General features: G+C 40.6%; 1 protein-coding gene across 6 annotated transcripts in view; it reads right to left on the bottom strand.

Annotated features, from left to right (window-relative positions):
- CRIM1 (cysteine rich transmembrane BMP regulator 1) overlaps positions 1–19,537 on the bottom strand; it is a 222,166-nt gene that overhangs the window by 36,429 nt on the left and 166,200 nt on the right. For 4 of the 6 annotated variants that reach the window (XM_028496713.2, XM_024118668.3, XM_024118667.3 and 1 more), the window contains 4 exons: positions 11,893–12,049; positions 9,166–9,287; positions 7,833–8,042; positions 4,060–4,275 (listed from right to left, as the gene is read on the bottom strand). In XM_028496713.2, the coding sequence (XP_028352514.1) occupies positions 4,060–4,275; positions 7,833–8,042; positions 9,166–9,287; positions 11,893–12,049 (705 nt within the window). The remainder of the gene's footprint in view (positions 1–4,059; positions 4,276–7,832; positions 8,043–9,165; positions 9,288–11,892; positions 12,050–19,537) is intronic. The other 2 variants (XM_024118669.3, XM_024118670.3) reach the window with 2 other exon arrangements.

Raw genomic sequence — 19,537 nt, 5'->3', positions numbered from 1 at the left:
GGGAGGGAGGGAGACACAAGAGGGAAGAGATATGGGAACATGTGTATATGTATAACTGATTCACTTTGTTGTAAAGCAGAAACTAACACACCACTGTAAAGCAATTATACTCCAATAAAGATGTTTAAAAAAAAAAAAAGACTTTGGGAAGAAAAAAAAACCTGTGGCTGGGTTTTCTCTTACTTGCAGCCACACGCAGTCCTAACCAATTAACACCCAAACAGATTTTCAAACTGCATGTAACACTTCAATGTTCAGGTATTCACATTAATGGCTGAAAGATGACGGGAAATGTAAATCACTTCTGAGGATGCACCTACAGAGAAATCATCTGCAAGACTTGTGTGTTTTTGCTACATAAATACAGAGCAGAGGGTCTCCAGATCTAGTAACAACTTGAAACAGAAAAGAACGTCACCAGAAAACCCAGATATCTCTTTGGGTCTTGCCATTCACTGAACTGACTTGAGAGCTGTAAGCTCAAGCAGAAAGCCGACTGCGATATAACAAAGGAAAGTGTAATACTAGGTAGTGAGGTTTCCTAGTTTAGAAATGTCACAATTGCACTGACAAGAGAGCACTTCCAACCACCTTTGCACTTGAGAGTCTAGAAAAAGCCATGACGGTCCCACCCAGCAAACCTCTAAGAGAATCCCATTTTCTCAAAGGATCCAGGGTCAGAAGAATTATCATCTGTTCTCATAGTCAGCATCATGAAGTCTGCTCTTTCATATACATGTAGTTATCACAGTGATGCCAAAGCTCTAAGTGTCCCATTTTCCTCCCATCTACCTCCTGAATACACCCTACAGCCAGCAAGTTTGATCTGACAAAAAGAGTCTCTTGGAGAAGCGGGGCAACTGCTTTATTTGGGGCTCTGAACCCAAAGTGCGTAACTGCATCTCCTACTGCTAGTCCTGAAGGCAGCGACAGTGACAGAACAGCCATTGGCTCCATTGTTCCAAATGTGCTTCAGGTCCAATTTTAGGTAAGTTTCCATAGATCACATGCATATGAGTTAAGGCTGGTAAAACGGGATTACTTTCTCAGGCATCTTTTCTGGATCATCCATGTCTAGGGATACTTTCTTTTTAAGAGATTGACTGATGTTAACTTTTGATTTGGCTGGAAATCAGGGCAACTCACACTAGTCTACACGAGGCTCTGCAAATTGCCACGAGGTTTCTGTGTGATATGACAGCTTAGCTCTTGCAAGCAACACCCAACCTGGTGTCTGAAAACTTAGAAGAGGAAGCAGGGACGGCAGCGATGGAAGCATGAAATAGTAGCTGAAATGAACATCCCAGAGTCTGGAGGGGACCCCAGGAGACATGGGAATGTGCCGGCAGAGCTGGAGTGAGAGCTGCAGCTGAGATGCAGCATCTGCAGGGCTTTAGCCCCCAGGGCAAGAGACTTCTGAGCCTTGACTGAAGATATCATTTGGGAATCTTGCCCAGGCTATCTTCCTTCTTTGGGCCTTTCTTTCCATTTTTAGGAAAAAATGAGACCCCTTCTTTACACTCTGATTCTAAATATTAACTCATTTTGTTTTTACCAGTTCTTTCACTGGTGTTCATTCATTCTTTTTATTTCTATACCAGAGAAATAAAAGAAGAAAAGAGGGATCTCTCTTCTGTGCTACGCTTCTTTCTAACTTAAAAAAATCAAAAATGAAAGAGAATTTTTAAAGTGTGAAAAAAGAAAGAAGTGCTTTTCTATTCTCTGCCTTTCTCACCTTGGTGAAGTATCATCACCTACAGGGATGCTCAGTCTTTCTTCATGAGCCCACTTCCGTTTCTAGACCTCGCTCTAAACCAGGCCAGAGGGAACGACAAGGCATCCCAGGAGATACAACCACCATGAGGGATGCAACTCTCCTAGTTGTACATATATATCATTTTGGGACAACTTTAGGATGCAAGTATCCTAAGATTAGAGATGGTATTTTTCTAGATGCGAAATACTCCATTTATCAATGCTGCTGTCGAAATTTACTGCAATGTGAAGAAATCAATGTTTTGAATTTTAAGACTTTTTATCGCTGCAACACAGCTATGAATGGAAAGTTCAGAAAGCTCAATGATGGGGTAGGTGACTGATTTTAAAATCCAAGAGCATTCTAGATACAAACTTATTCACAGATTTAAGTGTAACCTTCAGAATACTGATCTAGGAAACAAAGTCCTGACATTTAAGATGAAAGCTATCACTGAAGTACCTCTCAAGTTATATGCAAAGTAAGGAAGAGTCACCTAGACATATGTTTATAAAGGAGAAGCCAAAGCCAGGCACACATGGGGTGCTTGTTCCTGTTTCTAGAGGGGAGGTCTCTGCTCTGCTAGAATCGGCAGGGCCTCTGCTCAGGCGCACTGGCCTTGAGACCTGGCTCTAAGAAATCAGTCCTTGGCACACACAGGAGTCCCATTTCCAGGGAGCTCCTGTTCTTTGCCTGGGCTGAACCTCTGAGTCCAGTCAGGTGTCCCACCAATAAATTTGGGCCAACCCCTAAATTTGTCCTCAGATCCTCGGACAAGTGGGAACAGAGGTACTTCCCACTTTAGTTAAAGCTTCCTGGGTTACGTGTGCTCTTAATGCTTTCCTTTCCAGGCACTCCTCTCACTCTGTCATGATTTACGTAAAGGTGGAGTACTGGATTGTTCAGCTCTTCTTCTGGATTACTGGCTGTTCTCATCAACCCCGGGATCCCCATGGCTCAATTCAGGCATTCCATAAGCCTTGTAAAATGAATATATAAACGGATATAAATTCATAATCACCAGTGAAGAGACCACTCAGAGTAGTTTCCACCAGGAGGATGGGAATAATCATGGTCATGTATTAACAGAGAAATATTAGGGTTTGTGTCTAAGTAAAAGTGATGATAAAAATATAGGAGGGACTAAGGTATATCCTAACAGCATAATACGTCTGAACTATTTCTTATACTAGAAAAGACGTTGCACTAATTAAGCTTTTCAGATTAACACGGTTGAAAATTACGCCAAAGAGTCTGTACTAAGATGATAATACCTCAGCAGCAGGGCACGATGACAACAGCAAATAATGCTGCTATCCCTACAATTTCCTCTGATGCAATTAAAAAATATCATCAATGTGAACCCAGGAAGAATTCTGGACATCAACTACGCCGGTTATATAATGACAGAACAATAGATTCTAGCTGGCTGACTAGATAATCCAATGTAAAAAAAGTAATAAAATACAAGGGCTTATGTTTTACTGAGCAGAAATGCTCTAAGAACATATATTTAGAAGGTAAATGATTATTGATTTAAGTTGAAAAGATAAAAGACTGAGCAACAACAAAACTAGTGTGCTGTCAACTTGGTAATTATACATATGTAAATTAAGTCATATATTCTAGTGCTAATTAGAATTGCTACTTTCGTTGCATAATCAGCAACTTATGTTTAAAAGTCTGACAAAATTTCATTATATTTGTTTCATGACCATAAATTCACCTGCTAAGGCCAGATTATTTGTACATATGCAGTGCTGGTCACTTAGTACTTTTGGATCTTAACTTAATCATCACAGATTTGAGAAGGTGGGCTTTATGCATCTTTTAGCAATTCCTCTGTTTAACATTCTCAAAGTATCTTCACCACCCTTACACATTTCAAAGAATTTTATTTACAATATTTATCAATAACTGCTCTTCACATTTTGTAAAGACAAAGATGACTTTTCACATTAGCAAAATCATCTGGAATAATCTAGTACAGAAGGACTGTCTCTTGAGTCTGAGATGTAGGGTTAAGAAAAAAAGGGTAGAAAGAAACAAATTTTTTTTTTTGCTGTTGGTGTTCAAAGTCACCTCAGGTGCGAGGCATATTGATTGCATAAATATGTGGTCGATAGAAAGGAATGAATTTAGAAAGCTGCCTGCCAGATGTTCCTGCCTGGGTTACTGGTGACTGGGTCTGGCACACTCCCACGTGGGGCTCAACCCAGCCCACCGGTCCTGCAGAATGACAATGCCCAGGCTGCAGCCCCTCCCCGCCGGCCCAGTGCATCCCGAGGCGCAGTGCCGGTTACCTGGACACTGTGGGCAGCAGGAGTCCTGGGTGCGCGTGGGGTTCTGGCAGAGCAGCGGTGGGCACACCTCTGTCTCACACAGCACCCGCCCACTGTGGCAGGTGCACTGAGTACAGGTGTCAATGTGCCACGTTTCTCCTTCCACAAAGTACTCTCCCCCAGGGGCATGGCAAATGGAGGGGGTGCTGAGCTCCGGCTTCTGCACCACAAAGTCATCTGGGGAACGACACAAAATCCAAACACAAGAAATTATTCATCTGCAGTCTTACCAGCTCGGGAAGAACCTGGTGCTGTGGGCGTTAAGGGACAGAGAAGATGAACTGGCTGTTTCCCTCAAGAGAACAGGGAAGAAAACATTCCATGCACAGAAGTATAAGGCAACAGCAGAAGAGCTAGTTTCAGGAAGTGAGGTTCAAGTGGTTCCAGTTTGTCAATAGTAACGAGAGGCTTCAACGATATAAATTACAGGGACTCCTACTGTTGAAGAGAACAGAAGCCTCTTAGGGGATGTCTGCGAATGTGTAGGGTTATCTAGAATAAAGATCTCTCATTTACTGAATGCTTACTATGGTCCAGTTTCCATGTTAGTGCTTTACATGTTACTTCATTTATTCCTTACACCAATCATGTGAATAGGTACTGTAATCCTATTTAACATATAAGGAAACCGAGAACTCAGAGTATTAAGGGCAGACAAGGGATCTGAACCCAAGTCTATGTTTGTTTGGATCATGGATACACCTCCAGATTAAATACAATTGTAAACTGATTTGTGCCCCATTCACTTCTTTATCTCTGGGACCCTGAGTCCTTTCAGGCTTAGAAATAAGTCCTACTGTTGAGCAGGACACACCCCAATCCCAGCTGCCGGCACACTGATCAGGAATGCTCTTTCGGAATCAACAGTCTGAACCCTCACCTGAGACTAAACATTTGTTTGGCGATATGATCAAGAGAGGTAAATGCCCAGGGGCCGATGATAACTATGAGTTCCTTCCCCAGACGAGAGGCGATCTGGGGCTGTCGGTGAGATGACAGTGACAGAGAGGGAATTTAATGCTGAAAATGTCTGGAGAGGCACCGGAATTGCCCTCAAGTTGTGCTGGCGAAATGAGAAGTATGAAGATATTAACCATATTTGCGTCATCCAAATACAACAGGCGTTTCAAGAAGGTGCTGACAGCGTGGAACCCTGTGGAGAAGCCATCTGGAGACACCATGGCGGGCTCACGCTTGGAGATCAGTGGAATTTGGGCCTCAGAAGAACTACCACCCTGTTTGTGCAGAGATACTCAGAGCTGACGTCTCCTAAGAACTCACGGGCTGTGACTTTCAAAGCAGTGGTCAGCCTGAGAGGTAGCAATACTGATGAGATACAGTGGTGTGGGCCCAGCTCCAGCTAAGAAGGCATTGTATAACTTTTAATACAGCTTTACCTCAAGGGAGCTAGTAAAGACTGGAACTTTGACCAAGTGGACATATCACAGAAAACTGACATCAGCCAACGCTTACATTCATAACCAACTGGGCCAAACTTTCTAGTATATGAGGAAAGTAGAAAGGAAGATAATTAGAATGAAAACTGAGCTGCGATGAGATAAAAGTGCATTTCTCACCGTTTATAGAAAAAGAAAAAATAGTTCCAAAGACAATTAGTAAAATACTGTTGGAAAAAGTCTCCCTTTTGAAAGGATTTGGAGAGGATCGACAATTGCTGCCCTTTTAAACGCTGACATGTAAGGAAGTGGTCAGAAGAAAAACGATGTGTGTTTGCAGGTGTCTTTCTCTGTGAATTCCTTTGCTATATATATATATATATATCCATGTGCCTCAAGGCAAAACATGAGTGACCAGATAGATGGAGATGATAGAAAAACTGAAAGGTAGAGGGTAAGAAAGGGAAAAATAATCTGAGAGACAGTATCATTTGGTGAATCTTCTGTCAGAAGAGTTCAGAGGCTGCTCACTTATCTCAGAAGGAAAAACAGCTGATCCTTGAATATAAGGCAGGAGAAAATATTCTTTGAAGTAGGAGTCCACAATTGCAACAATGCTGGGGGTCTCTGTTCAGAAAGATCCATATGTGGCAACTCACTAAAGACTTTTGGAAAAAAACATACCTACACATCCATATATATCAATACCTGTATGTTTTTATATGTATATATCTAGATAGTCACACATCCACAATAATACATCAATAATTCTGTGTGTGTTTAAGAACTTTCCATATCTCTGTAATAGAGAAAACTAGATTTGGTGTCACTGACTTTTAGTGCTTAAGTTGATCATCTATTCTTAGTAATATCTTTGCATTTCCACTGGCCGGAGTTCTTCACTGAGTACACCGCTTAGCACCGTTTAGCAAAGACCCAGGTGGAGGCCACACTCTGCACACTCATGCCTATAATTAAAGCATGGGGTCTTCATTGGAACAAATGATTTTTCCTTCCCCGAAGAGTCAACACAGAGTTCTGTCTCATTAAATTGTTCATTTATCTTCTGTTTCAGTGGGTACTAGTGGTTTTTCATATTTAACTAGCAAAACATGTGAATAAGGAAGCAGTTTTGATACAGAGCACATCTGGCTTAACTATGCGAAACAAAACAACTTTGTCATCTGGTCCTCTATAGGAGTATGGGGGCTGCCTATCACTTTGATACCTTAGTTACTGAGGTATGTAGAATGTCAGGTCTAAAAAGGACTTCCAGTGCCCCTCTGCCAACCCCCTCCCTGGCAGGCAAAGCAGGTGCAGACTGAGGTGCCAGCATGCGGTACCTCCCTCCCAGGCCGGGCCTGCCTTGTTGCAAAAGGCCCAGGCCTCAGGTTCCTGACTGCACCCGTGGCACAGGTGGAGGGAGATACAGAACCAAGACTGACCAGGGAAATACAATCCCTACCCCAAAACTGGACAGTACATTTCAACTTTAAAAAAAATCCGATGCAAGAATCAGGAGACTTCATGTCTCCCTGGCCCTCTAGCTGACACCCTATTTTACTTCGGGTAAGAAAGCTAATCTCTCTGTGTCTGTTTTCCAAAACAAAAACTGCATAAGCGTATTCTTCCCTAATTCAGTGGCCTCCACTCAGTGGAAGAAATAATAACTATGAAACCATGCTGAGCTCTTTGGATCAAAGGCACTAGATGAGGTATTATGGTAATAATTACGGTTATGGACAACCATAAATTGGACCGCTATGAATTATAAATCTGTTATGTTCTTCTACTAACTTATCTTGATTACCATTATTATGACTGTAAATGTTTTGGATGTGTGGTCACTCTAAACATCTCCATTTGGCAAGACTACCACATATCCATTAATTTAAAAAAAAGCAATATCCACAGACTTCAGTAATTCTCTCCTTCTCGAATATGACTTTATAAATAAGAAGCTTTCATGGAATAAAATTAACAACAACCCCCTCCAATTAACTAAGACATTCAGCCTTAATACACTATCCGTAAGATGGAGAGCTGGAGCTTTAAGTACATAAGCCCACAAACCTGTACACAAATGTAGTTCAAAGACCAATGTAATTGAATAAACCTTCAAAAATAAGGAGAGTGGTTTTAGAGCTTTAGAATAATTCTCTGGTTTTTGGCTAATCATTTATAGCACCTGGCTGACACTCGTGGCTATTGTTGACAAAAACCAGAGAGCTGAAATATGTTCCAGGGGTCGTCCCCTGCACTTCCCCCGGAATTACAGATGTGATGAGGCAAAAGTCATTTGCTTAGGGAGCACACGAGATGGCGGCCAGCTTTTACCTGAACATGACGGGCAGCACTGTCCCGGATGAATGGTGGGGTTGCCACAGGCAGGCACCGGGCAGGTGATCAGAGCACACATTTCCCGTCCACTGTGACAGTAGCATTCCCGGCACCCGTCATGCCAGCTTTCCTCATTTTTATGATGATGACCATCCATGGACAGACATGTGCCTGACAGGACGGGTGGCCCGGCTGCAGCAGGGACCTCTGGACAGACAGAAGGCAGCCTGGTAAAGAAGGAGCTACTGCACAGGAGAAACAGCCTGTAGTTCCTTACAGGTAATGCTACCCAGCCACCAAAAATCCTGTCTACACAGCACAGCTTGTGACACAGGAAAGGATCATGAAAGAATTTAAGTTAATATGCTCTCAATTTTGAAAAAAGAAAAAAGGGAGTAAAAAAACCCTGCAAATACATTTCTCTGCTATTGGTAGGCTAATAACTTTTTTTTTTCCTCCCTTCACTCTATGTTCTCATATTCTATACAGTAAACAAGCACTGATTGATTTCAGCGTGAATGTTACACATGTTTAATACATGCAGAATAATCACTCTAGAAATCATCATTCAGTGAGGCAATCCTGGGCTGCTAGTGACTAGCAGATTTTTTTTCAGCAGAACAATTGAAGCAGTGACTAGATTTCTGTTTACTCTGACCCCCTAAAAACACTGTTAAGGTGGTAACCGTCCAACTCTGAAAAAACACAGAACAAACTTCAGGGGTCTTTTACTGCTTCATCTGTGGCTCATGTGGACAGCTAAAATCAGCTGGGGTTGGCAGTGGCGCTGGAGCTGGGGTAAGGGCTCACACAGCTTCAGGAACATCCCTTGAGGGGGAAGTCCTGCAAAAGGTACCCCCAGGACTCACACCTATCCACAACTATAGGCTGGCATGTGGTTATTCAGCAAAAGTCTACATTCTCAGGGAAAGCTGTGTTACCAAGAAAATACACAAGCAGACTGTTTAGCCTCACCCACCCTCAAAGGGCTGTGAAAAGGGACCTTCGCTGTATCAATCGTCTCGATCCACTGCTGGACAGAGGGAGACTCTATGGAGGTCAAGATAAAGATGCTTTAGGCTAAAGTTCCTGAGACAAGTAAAACTGAAGAGCTAAGAAGTGATTAATTTGGTCAACGTGGGGCCCGTTCCTTTCAATTCCATTCTGAGCTCTTATTCCATTGAGATGAAAGGACAAGGGATGGTCCTCTAGAGAGTGACAGTGGTGTCAGAGTGGACAGCAATCACTGAAATTATTTCGTTGACTTCCGTTCTTGGTTTCTGTGCCTCTTATTGCTCTGAGCGGGGAAGGGTTATGCGTTGGGACTTACCTCTGCACTTGCAGATAAGACAGCCACGACTGTCCTGCTGGAAACCCAAGGGGCAGATCTTACTGCATGGGAGCTCTGGGCATTTCTTACAGCGACAGATGTCACAGCCATGCTTATTCTTCCTGGGTAATTAAAATTTTGTCAGAGGTCAGAAAATCCAAAAGTCTCAAGTGATGCCCAAGTGCTTAGACCAAGGGTCACTGAAGTGATATTCTCATTAAGCAGAATGACTTGAACTTCTGCTCTCAAAACCCCCTGGAGTGGTGTGTAATTAGCTCCCTGTGGCCATGACCACCACCCACCCATGGCCAATGGTTATATTTGTCCAAGCACTTAGGTGCTCTAGGATGTGACTGTCAGAATCCCAATGACATGACTGTTGATTTAATTGGGAAAAGCGGTACCACAGTACAAAAAGATGAATGTGCAGCTCCATGAATAGGAAGGTGAAGGATATATTGCTGGTCAATGTTGAAGGCCAGCATTAGGGCAGAGGTCCTTCTTCTGTCAGAACCACAGGCTTCCTCAGACGACCACATTCTCTTGAGAAATTTCAGACACTACTAAATATTTCACTGAGATATCTATGGAATTTTTTAGCAGATAGGAGAACTTAAGGATCCATAGACCTGGGAATGCTATGTAAATGTTGATGAAGAACAAAACGTTTAAGAAGTCCTGCAGTCAATGTCCAGTAATTACCTCATTAGTCAGAAAAGAATACCAACTGAAAAATGCTCCACCTCTGGGGCATGACTGAAGCATGGAGGATAAAGGGAAATGGCTGGATGAACTTTTTTTTTCCCTTTAATAAGCTACAGTGCCTAAATTTTGTGTTGATCAGAAAGATGACATTAAATAAATATATGTTTATTAAAAGATCACCATAGTTTAAGTGGACAAAAAAATTCTTAGCAACAATTCCTTATTTTCTCTCAAAGGAGAATGACCCTGTCTATTACAAAAGGTGCTAACCTGCCCTCCTGTGTCTTCTGTCCACTACCTGCAGCTCCTCTCTCAGGCTCAACATCTCCTCTACAAGCTTTGCCCTAGTTGGGCTTCCTGGGCAGCAGAGAAGGCGGAGTTAAGTCTATTAATCCTTAGGTTTCATCCCAAGGAGCCCTAAGTGGCAACAGTGGTGTTCAACTAAAAAAATAAACCCTGTTCTTTCTCATCTTGGACAAATTAAGGGGCTCTAAAAGAAGATGGCCCCATGGGAAACCCTTGGTATATAAGTGCCCAAGTGACAAACTACAATCTGCTAAGTGAAATGAGAACTGAACACTAGGGTCTACGTATTTATATCAATATAATGAAAACAATGAATTAAATGAATGCTTCACACTCCTGTCATAGACTGTGCCATTTTTAAGCCCTAACAGGGCTTTAACAGATTTGTTTGTTCACTCATTTATTCACCTATCCCTTCCTTCTTCCTTCTCCCATTCCCTTCTCTGTATTTCTCCCTCAGAGGCTGTCCTTGAAACATGTGCTAGCCAATGCAGTATTCGTTTGCCTACAAGAGTCAACTTGGTCCTTCTTGAATGTGTTTACTGACAGGAATACCAAGTGGAATCTATAATCCTCTAAGAGTTTTCTCTCCAAGGTGAAGTTTGGATGAATGCAGCCTTGGTTCTGAACTATCGTAACACTGCAGCAAGTAGTTGTAGGTACTATTATGATAGTAATACTTTATTCTACATCAGCAGGTAAGCTAAGAAATGGCTCTACTTTTATTAATAGCATATTCATATTTTAGGATTAAGAACAATGATTTATTAGTTTACTTGGGGAATTTTAAAGAATAATGTTCCCAAGCTAATTATCCAATTAAAATTAGAATTAAGGTTCCCCTCTCCCTGCTAAACTAGAATTTCCAAGAGGAAGAATAAAAACAATGCCTTTAAGACGCTGGGCAAGAGGTGATGGCTCTAAATCCCTTATAGTTACTAGCACTACATAAACATATCAAATGGAAAAGGCAGAGAGACTAAACTGGAAGGAACCAAGGCAGGAATGACAAAGCCAAATTCTGAAAAGTTATTTTTAAGGAACCAACTTGACATAAAGACAGAAGTAGATTCTAAGACAGACACAAAAGTAACAAATGTGAAATGTCTATTTTCCCCCTAGAATAATCTGAATTTTCATGGGATTTGATTCAATAAAGAATATTTTTTAAAATACAAGTCATAGTTCTTATCACCAAGGAAATTCATAAGATCTACTGCTATTTTAAAGAACACTATAAACCTAGACAAGCATCAAGGTAGGACAGGGAGGTGTGGCAGGTAAGGATGCTCCATATTGCAAATCAGTAGCTGTCAATTCATCTTAAAGTATAGCTTAAATAAGTTATCACAAAACAGTTTCTGCGACAGTGGTGCAAAGTTGAAGCGCTTACAACACTGGGACCTCATGACAGTTCCACTCCCCTTGGCAGTGTCCAAAGGCCCTTGCTATGAGGAAATCTCACCTAACAGGCCCAAAGTGTCATAACAAGGCTCTGGCCCATCTTCAAAAAAGAGTAAAACTTGATTCTTATCTTTGGAGATAACCGCCTTTCCCTGCTTTCTGATTCCTCTAACAAAACAAGCATAGATATTCTGGATGCAGTACATTGCTGATTCATTCACAAACACACAAAACAGCCAACAAAAAAGGGAAGAGACTTTCGCCAAGTTATAGATAATTAAGAATAGATCTTCTGAGTTAAGAAATACGTACAGATATCCAAATGGACAATACTTGTCACAGATTATGAGTCTGCACTTCTTGGGGCGTGGGCGGCACTGACAGATCTCACAGCTGTGGGCATCGGTTAGGAAGCCGAAGGGGCAGTCCAAGGTGCAGCCTCGTTTGAGGCCCGTGCAAAGTTCCTCCCCTGTGAAGACACATGGACAGCACGTTTCTTCCAAAGATGAAAGGAACAGGACATCTGACACTTCAACGCCTTCCCCTAATCTTCCAATCTTCCACCGATGCAAATTTCTCAGCTCTACCACAGCATCAGCAATGGTTAAAAATTATAGATTGTGCTATTTCATGGTTATCGGAACGTAACTTCAGGTTTTGGTACTAATATACACGATAAAGTCCAACTCTGAAAAACAGATTTCTGATGGGTACTCTAGCCTGGGGCTAAAGAGCAAGCTGGCAACTACTATTTGAGATGCGGATAAAATGGAGGGTATTTTCTCATGAAATTTGTTCTCAACAGCCATTTCAAACCACTGATTACCAGTTATTATTCAAAATGTGAGAAATGGAAACTTACATCCCAAATTTCATTATGTATTTTTGTTCCTACTGCATGCCCATGAGAAACACATTCTTAAAGGTTCACACACATTTACTTTTCTGAGTTTTAGATGTTACCATACAATACTGCGTACCATATGCAGCATAAAGCATTGCTCACCCTTTCTTTAAAAGGTATATCTCTAATAACGTAATACAAAGTGAAATAATCAGTGTTTGTATTAGATATTTTTTTCCCTACCACTGACAAATATCCAGGTATTTAGATACACTTAGTTAACTGACCAAAAAAAAAAAAAAAAATGTATGTGCCAAAGAAATACCTAGGTTAACGTTTAACTATCCATTATTTAAAATGTTCAAACTCTCCCCTGTTAGCAGAATCTGGAGTGATGTTTAACTGTCCTCTGTTAGTCAGTTATAACTTATTATTGTAGAAGGGAAAAAAAGGAACAAAAAATGGTGGCTGGCACAAGAAACTTCTATTAGCTTAATGGAAACCTTGTAAAGAAATTTAAAAAGGTGTGATGTAGGGCTTACTAGAGTAATACAGGCAATAAAAACGTTAAGGTAAATAAGAAAAGCATGCTTGGTGATGTAACTAAAGCAAATTGAGACTGGTCTGAATTAAATGCAGAATTTGAAAGATAATCAAATTTAAAGAAGTAGACATGATGATGGCAAAAGTATGGCAATGTTTGATTATAGTTCTGCGTGGACTGGTAAAATGGGAAGCTGAGACTACTTTTGTTGAAATAATAAATCAATTTTATGTGGATATCCTTTAAGCATAAATATTGTAAATAATGCATAAGTTACTGCGAAAAAAAGAACACATTTGTCTCCTCCATATACAAATCTTATAACCTAAAATTAAACCTTAACTACAATTAATAGGTGAAATGCATTCACATTTTACATAAATATTTTAAGATAGCATCTTTTGTGAATCTTAGCTGGCAATACTTGCATATTTAATTTGCTATCTTTTAAAAAGGATAATGTGATTTATAGTATAATTTTCTACTTTGTCATCAACATAAACCTTTCATTACACATATTTAATATAACCTCGTGGGTCTGTATCATACTGTGAAGCAACTGATTACTAATTTGCATCCTTAAAAGTGAAATTCTAAATGGCTCATTTAAAATTTTTTAATTATATGACTTGAAAGGTCATCATTTTTCATCTCTTTCCCATTATTAAGGGAATGATGAAGGAGGGAGAAGACTGTCATAGCCACATTTCTTTCTCTGACACCAAGATCTAAGTTGTGAATCCATTTTTCTATTGCAAAAATTTTAAGTCTTGACACCAAGTAGATTATGTTGAGAGACAGATGAACTAACAACACTGTGAGAACTGGGGATTAAATTCCTTGAAACTCTGAGTCTGAGCACCTTTGTGCCTTTCTCTGGTCCTGTAAAAAAGGAGTTTTTCCATAATTTTTAATCTAGAATGGGCTTCATCCTTAATGAAAGCTGTTGCATCACTAAGTTTAAAAAATTTGATACACACCAAGTTTGTCTTTACCTCTGCTTTGCAATGGAAGGGAATTTCAAGCAAAGGCTGCTACGTGTGAACAAAAATACAGGACGTTCATAGACTTCGAAATGGCTGTGACATCTTGGGCAGGTTGCCACAATGCTGCCCCGACTTGGGACTGCTTACTGTCCTGCTATCTCGTTTCTCCTCCCCAGCAGAAGGGAGGCTCTAGGGCAAGGACCTAGTTTCTTTATTTACACAGTCCAGGTGCTATCATGGTGCTCCGCATGGAGTGAGTGCTCAATAAATACTTGCTGAATGAATGAACCAATCAAGATTCTTGCTATTTACTCTTCTACTCTCATCAAGACTGCCACATTAGCAGAAAAATAATGGGATGAAAAAACTTACTGTTAGTACTGAAAAATTTCACAATACTGGCACTTGCTAAACGTCTCCAAATACCACCTTCTAGCTTAGAAACAGAGAACATTAAAGATTTCAAGGTATTCCTAGATGCACGTATCAATTATGGATTTTTCTTCAGAGAAGTATAACGTCAAGGCAAACATTTACGTAAAGAGCAGAACAGATAGATTAGAAACATCTTATTCATAGATGGGTGGGAGTTTTTAAGTTTGTTTGAAAAGTTTTAGTACATCACTGGAGACAACCACAGAAAGAATGGTGGCTTTATGTTCCTAATTTTTCAACATTATGACTTTGTTGTGATCTAAGAATGCTTTCTAATCCAGAGGGGGGAATTACCATTGAAGAGAAAGTGATAAATAATGGCAAAATACAGAGCCTGTGCATCATGGCTGGTTGATAGCAGCTATGCAGTAAACTCTCTGTTTATTCGGGAGAAAAAAAAGATGTTTTTGCTCCCAGGGCCAAAATGTGGCCCAACTGTGGGGAGCATCATCTGTACTTTGGTGTAATTAAACACCATGGAGCCTGAACACAGAACACAGTGTGATGGTGCCCCTAGAGCTGTGTTGTGCTTCTCTGCTGCAGGACTTCACACTCTTGGGTTCTGGCAATTCTCAGCAACATGCAAGCAGTTAAGGATACCATGAACAAAGTTCCTGAGACTGTTAAATAAAGAAGTGCAACACTGCAAATGGTGGTCCCAATCTTGACCTTGTTAAGTGTTTGTTCACAGTAACGGTGAAATGAAAACAGGAGCCTGCCTCCTTGTATATGATGCTGTGACCTTCTTTAGATGCTTGATTCAGATATATGTTTCATGAAAATTATGAAAGGTTTTTTTCTCCCTGCTACCATTAATTTTCTATGTCTGCATTGGTTTCTAGTTAAAAGCACTATTAATCCCTAGAATTACAGATTGTTAAAACTGGAAGAGCAGCTCAAATAATCTGATGAAATCCACTTGATTTAAAAATGTAGATGATAAGATGCTAAAAGATGGATGCCATTTAATTCACATAGATGCAATTTACTACATATAGTACCTATAGTAAGCTGAAATTATGTATGTTTGACAGCAAACAGTTTGGTTAAAAAGGAATGCTACTAACAGCCTGTACCAATGAAGTGTTAGATTTTTAGTAGCTTATCTAAATGATTTTAGTTTTAACTTTTGTTGCTATCATACATTCTTAAGCATTTTCTACCATGTTTCTTTTCTTTATTCTAAGTATGTCTTTGAAAAAAGTTTAAATTCTCTATATGCCCTTGATGCATTACTTTGCTTAGCAGTGTTATAAGAAATGTTATTTGTTACAGGTTAAAAAAGAAAAGCTACAGTATGTTCAAATAAAAGAATCCTTTGTCATACACCTTCCACGTTCTTTTGAAGGATGTGTTTTTACTGGGTTTTGATTTCAATCTTCAAGTGACTGTCTATAATATGCTTGATTATATTGCAATAGCATTATAACATATTAGCATATTACCAATATTACCAACACATTACCAAGATTAGTCAGGGATAAGGTCCATTTTTAACTTTTTTGTACCCCTAGTTCTCGGTGTATAGTAGGCACTCAATAAATGCTAGATGAATGAAAGAAGGGATGAATGAGCAGACAACAGGCCAGTAACAGGGGAGAAATATTTATTTGGCATGGGTCTTATTTTAAGAAAGAAATATTGATGCCAGTGGTCTATATATACAACGTCTAACCCCTAACGGAAAACTTGGGTATAAATGGTTAGGACCATTGCATGTGAAACAGGCTTTGGTGGGATGCAGAAAAATAACATAAAGGAGAGATTTAGACAAAATCCATACTTATCACGTAGCTGCAATGGGAAAAAGAATATACTTAGCTATCCTTCAGTACCAGGGACTTCCTTTTTTCTAAAGCTAGGTGAAAGAGAGTGAGAATATTCGAGGGTTAAAATTAAAAGGCAAAAGGAAAGTTGTTTGTGTGCGTGTCCTCAAAGGACAGGAAGAACTGGAGGCAGGTTGGTGTCGGAACAAAGGAGGGAAACTGGGGGTTTTCCACGTCAGCTAGCTCTAGCTGACGCAGAAATGCATGTTATAAAACAGCTATCGTGTCAACAATTACCATATGTCGGGTAGTAAAGCTAGCTTTGCATTCACTAATTAGTCCTCAAAACAACCCATTACTTTGGTATTACTACCTGCCCTTTACAGATGAGGACACAGAGGCTCTAGGAAATAAAGCAACTTGCCCTGATCACCCAGATACAAGTCAGTATGATGCCAGAGTCTGGGAGGACAGCTGGGTAAATACAGTCACAAGAATCTGACAACTGAGGATGTGGCAGTTTGATTTGACTCACCGCCCAAAGGTGTCAAATAATCAGGACTGCTAATGGGAGGGGATGAGTGCACAATGCTCTATGGCTCTGTCATGTACTTTCCATGTACTTTTGTGTATGATATAGACAAAATGACAAGTTCCAGCTGACATAAAATGCAATGGTCTCCTGTACATATTTCCTCCTATGTGTTAATGAAATGGAGGTGCAAAGCAGGTAGTATGCATGGATGTCCCTTTTACAAAGCCAGAAAGCAACACTAACACAAAGACAGGCAGAGCAGAATTTTCCTGATAAGTCTCAATTTGCAAAAAGCCAGTCATATGCTTCTGACTTGCTTCAATGACAACTGAGGGAAATTGCTTCTTTGGATTTAACTACAAAGGGCTCATTGTGAATCAGCATGGGTCTTATGTAGGTGTGCCCATGTGGCCAAAAGTTCATAATAGCAAAGCCCAGGTGAAGATGGTAGGCGGGGTGATTAGGCACAATGAAATCTATATTTTTAGACTTCAAAAAGTTCAGGAAAGAAAAATTAGGTATGCTTCCATGATCAGAAAGGATGTACAGCTCAAGAGATATGAGAAGGATTAAAATATAAACTCTTGGGCTTCCCTGGTGGCGCAGTGGTTGAGAATCTGCCTGCTAATGCAGGGAACACGGGTTCGAGCCCTGGTCTGGGAAGATCACACATGCCGCGGAGCAACTAGGCCCGTGAGCCACAACTACTGAGCCTGCGCGTCTGGAGCCTGTGCTCTGCAACAAGAGAGGCCGCGATGGTGAGAGGCCCGCGCATCGCGATGAAGAGTGGCCCCCGCTTGCCACAACTAGAGAAAGCCCTCGCACACAAACAAAGGCCCAACACAGCCAAACATAAATAAATTAATTAATTAATTAAAAAAATATATATAAACTCTTTGTGATACAATCACCAATTACCTTGGTGTCAAAAAATCAAAGTTGAACATTTAAGCCAACAAATATGGCTGCCAAAGCAGCTCCCTAGTAAACTTGGCTTTCCAAAGGGAGGTATAAAAGGCAGATCGGTGTATAACAGGGACTGGTCCTCCTCTGAACAGAAACAAGTGTAGGAAGGCAGACAGTCCCTGATGGGTGGAGGCTTATGGGAAATTTAAAGGTAAACAACCATCATCACAACAACAGTTTGATAACCTCCATTTCAGCACCAAGTGCATCCCACAGACACTGTGATGGTAACAAGTAACTGAGAAAATCGAATTATGCAACTCTACTTAGTATCTGTCTTCACCGAAAATATTCTTACAAAAGAAAGCATTGAATGATTAAGGTGAAGAGGCATACAGAGCCCAAGAAAACTGATAAATCAGAAAGTGATCATCTCTCTACATTAGGTAATTCTAACTCTCTGAGTCCAGGGTAATTATACCCAGAGGCTCACGGAGAACCTGCTGATTACAGAAGCACTGTCCATATTTGGAGACATCAGAGGGAATGGAAAGAGATTTCAGAAAACTAAAAGAGGCCAAATGTCATTTCAAAAGGGACAAACACTACAGGAACTAAGCTTGACATTCACAACTGAAAATTCTGAAGAAGGAATGGTTAAACATGGGATCTGCGACATTTAGGAAAGAAAGCAATGGCTACCAGGAGCCAGTACAGGTTCAGAAAAACAACCCAAACCCTACTAACTTTGTTTTATGTTTAAAGTAGGGTTTCCAGCAAAGGAATGTTGTAAATAGAATGTATTTTGATTTCAGATAAGATACAGATCAGGAGTTTCAAGATTTCCTTGTGGAGATGGAGCTGATATGTTGTTAGCCGAATAACTCCATAGAAGAAGTGAGGATTACGTTCAAAGTCATTTTGAAGGAAGGTCTTCAGTGCTAACAGGGCTCTCTCCTTGGTTCTATACAATTTAATTTATTTTAGTGCAATGATTTAGATGAGGACATGTAAGTTATGTTTATGTGATATAAGCTGGGAGGCATAGATAAAGTATGAGGTCACATCATCAATATTCAAAAATATCCCAACTAGGGCTTCCCTGGTGGCGCAGTGGTTGAGAGTCCGCCTACCGATGCAGGGGACGGGGGCTCGTGCCCCGGTCCGGGAGGATCCCACATGCCGCAGAGCAGCTGGGCCCGTGAGCCATGGCCACTGAGCCTGAGCGCGGAGCCTGGGCTCCCCACGGGAAAAGCCACAACAGTGACAGGCCCCCGTATCGCAAAAAAAAAAAAAAAAAAAAAAAAAAAAATATCCCAACTAGTCGGTAAACGGTTGAAAACTCTCAGGGTAATTTCTGGTTAAATTTGGCCCTGCATTTATATCATTAAAAAAAAAAATCTAACGTTCAAATACAGAACAGATGAGAACCACCTATGTGCAGCTGATGTAAAAAGTACCAACTGGTTCTAGTTGCTTATAACCTCAGTGTTGGCCAACAGTGTATAATCCAAAGAGCAAATGCTCACTTAGACCACACAACAGCATTGCAGTGATCAGACCAAATTCTGCAATACTTTGTTTCTAGGCCACACATTTACATAAGGACCAAGAAAGTTCTAGAAACTATGTCACCTGGGGAATGACTAAAGATGTTTATTCTGGTAGAAGAATTAGAGGAATTCAAAATCATTTTAAACATGAAGGGCAATTTTTTTTTCCAGTAAGAAATGCAATATACTCTATCACATTTCAGAGATCATGGCCTGGAGACATGATTGGAATCTACATGGAAGAGAGCTGGGATCAAGAAAGTGGAGCACATTCTAAAGACTATGGCTGCCACACATGGAATGTGACACCTCTGTGTGAATGACCTCCTTGTCACGGATGACCCCGGCAAGGGCAGTACTGAGAGCTCCCTGGGTGTTTGGAAACATG

This window comes from Physeter macrocephalus, chromosome 12, assembly GCF_002837175.3.
Source record: "Physeter macrocephalus isolate SW-GA chromosome 12, ASM283717v5, whole genome shotgun sequence".
NCBI classification, from domain to species: domain Eukaryota; kingdom Metazoa; phylum Chordata; class Mammalia; order Artiodactyla; family Physeteridae; genus Physeter; species Physeter macrocephalus.
Note: the sequence above shows the minus strand (reverse complement) of the source record. Positions and strands in the feature narration are given on the sequence as shown.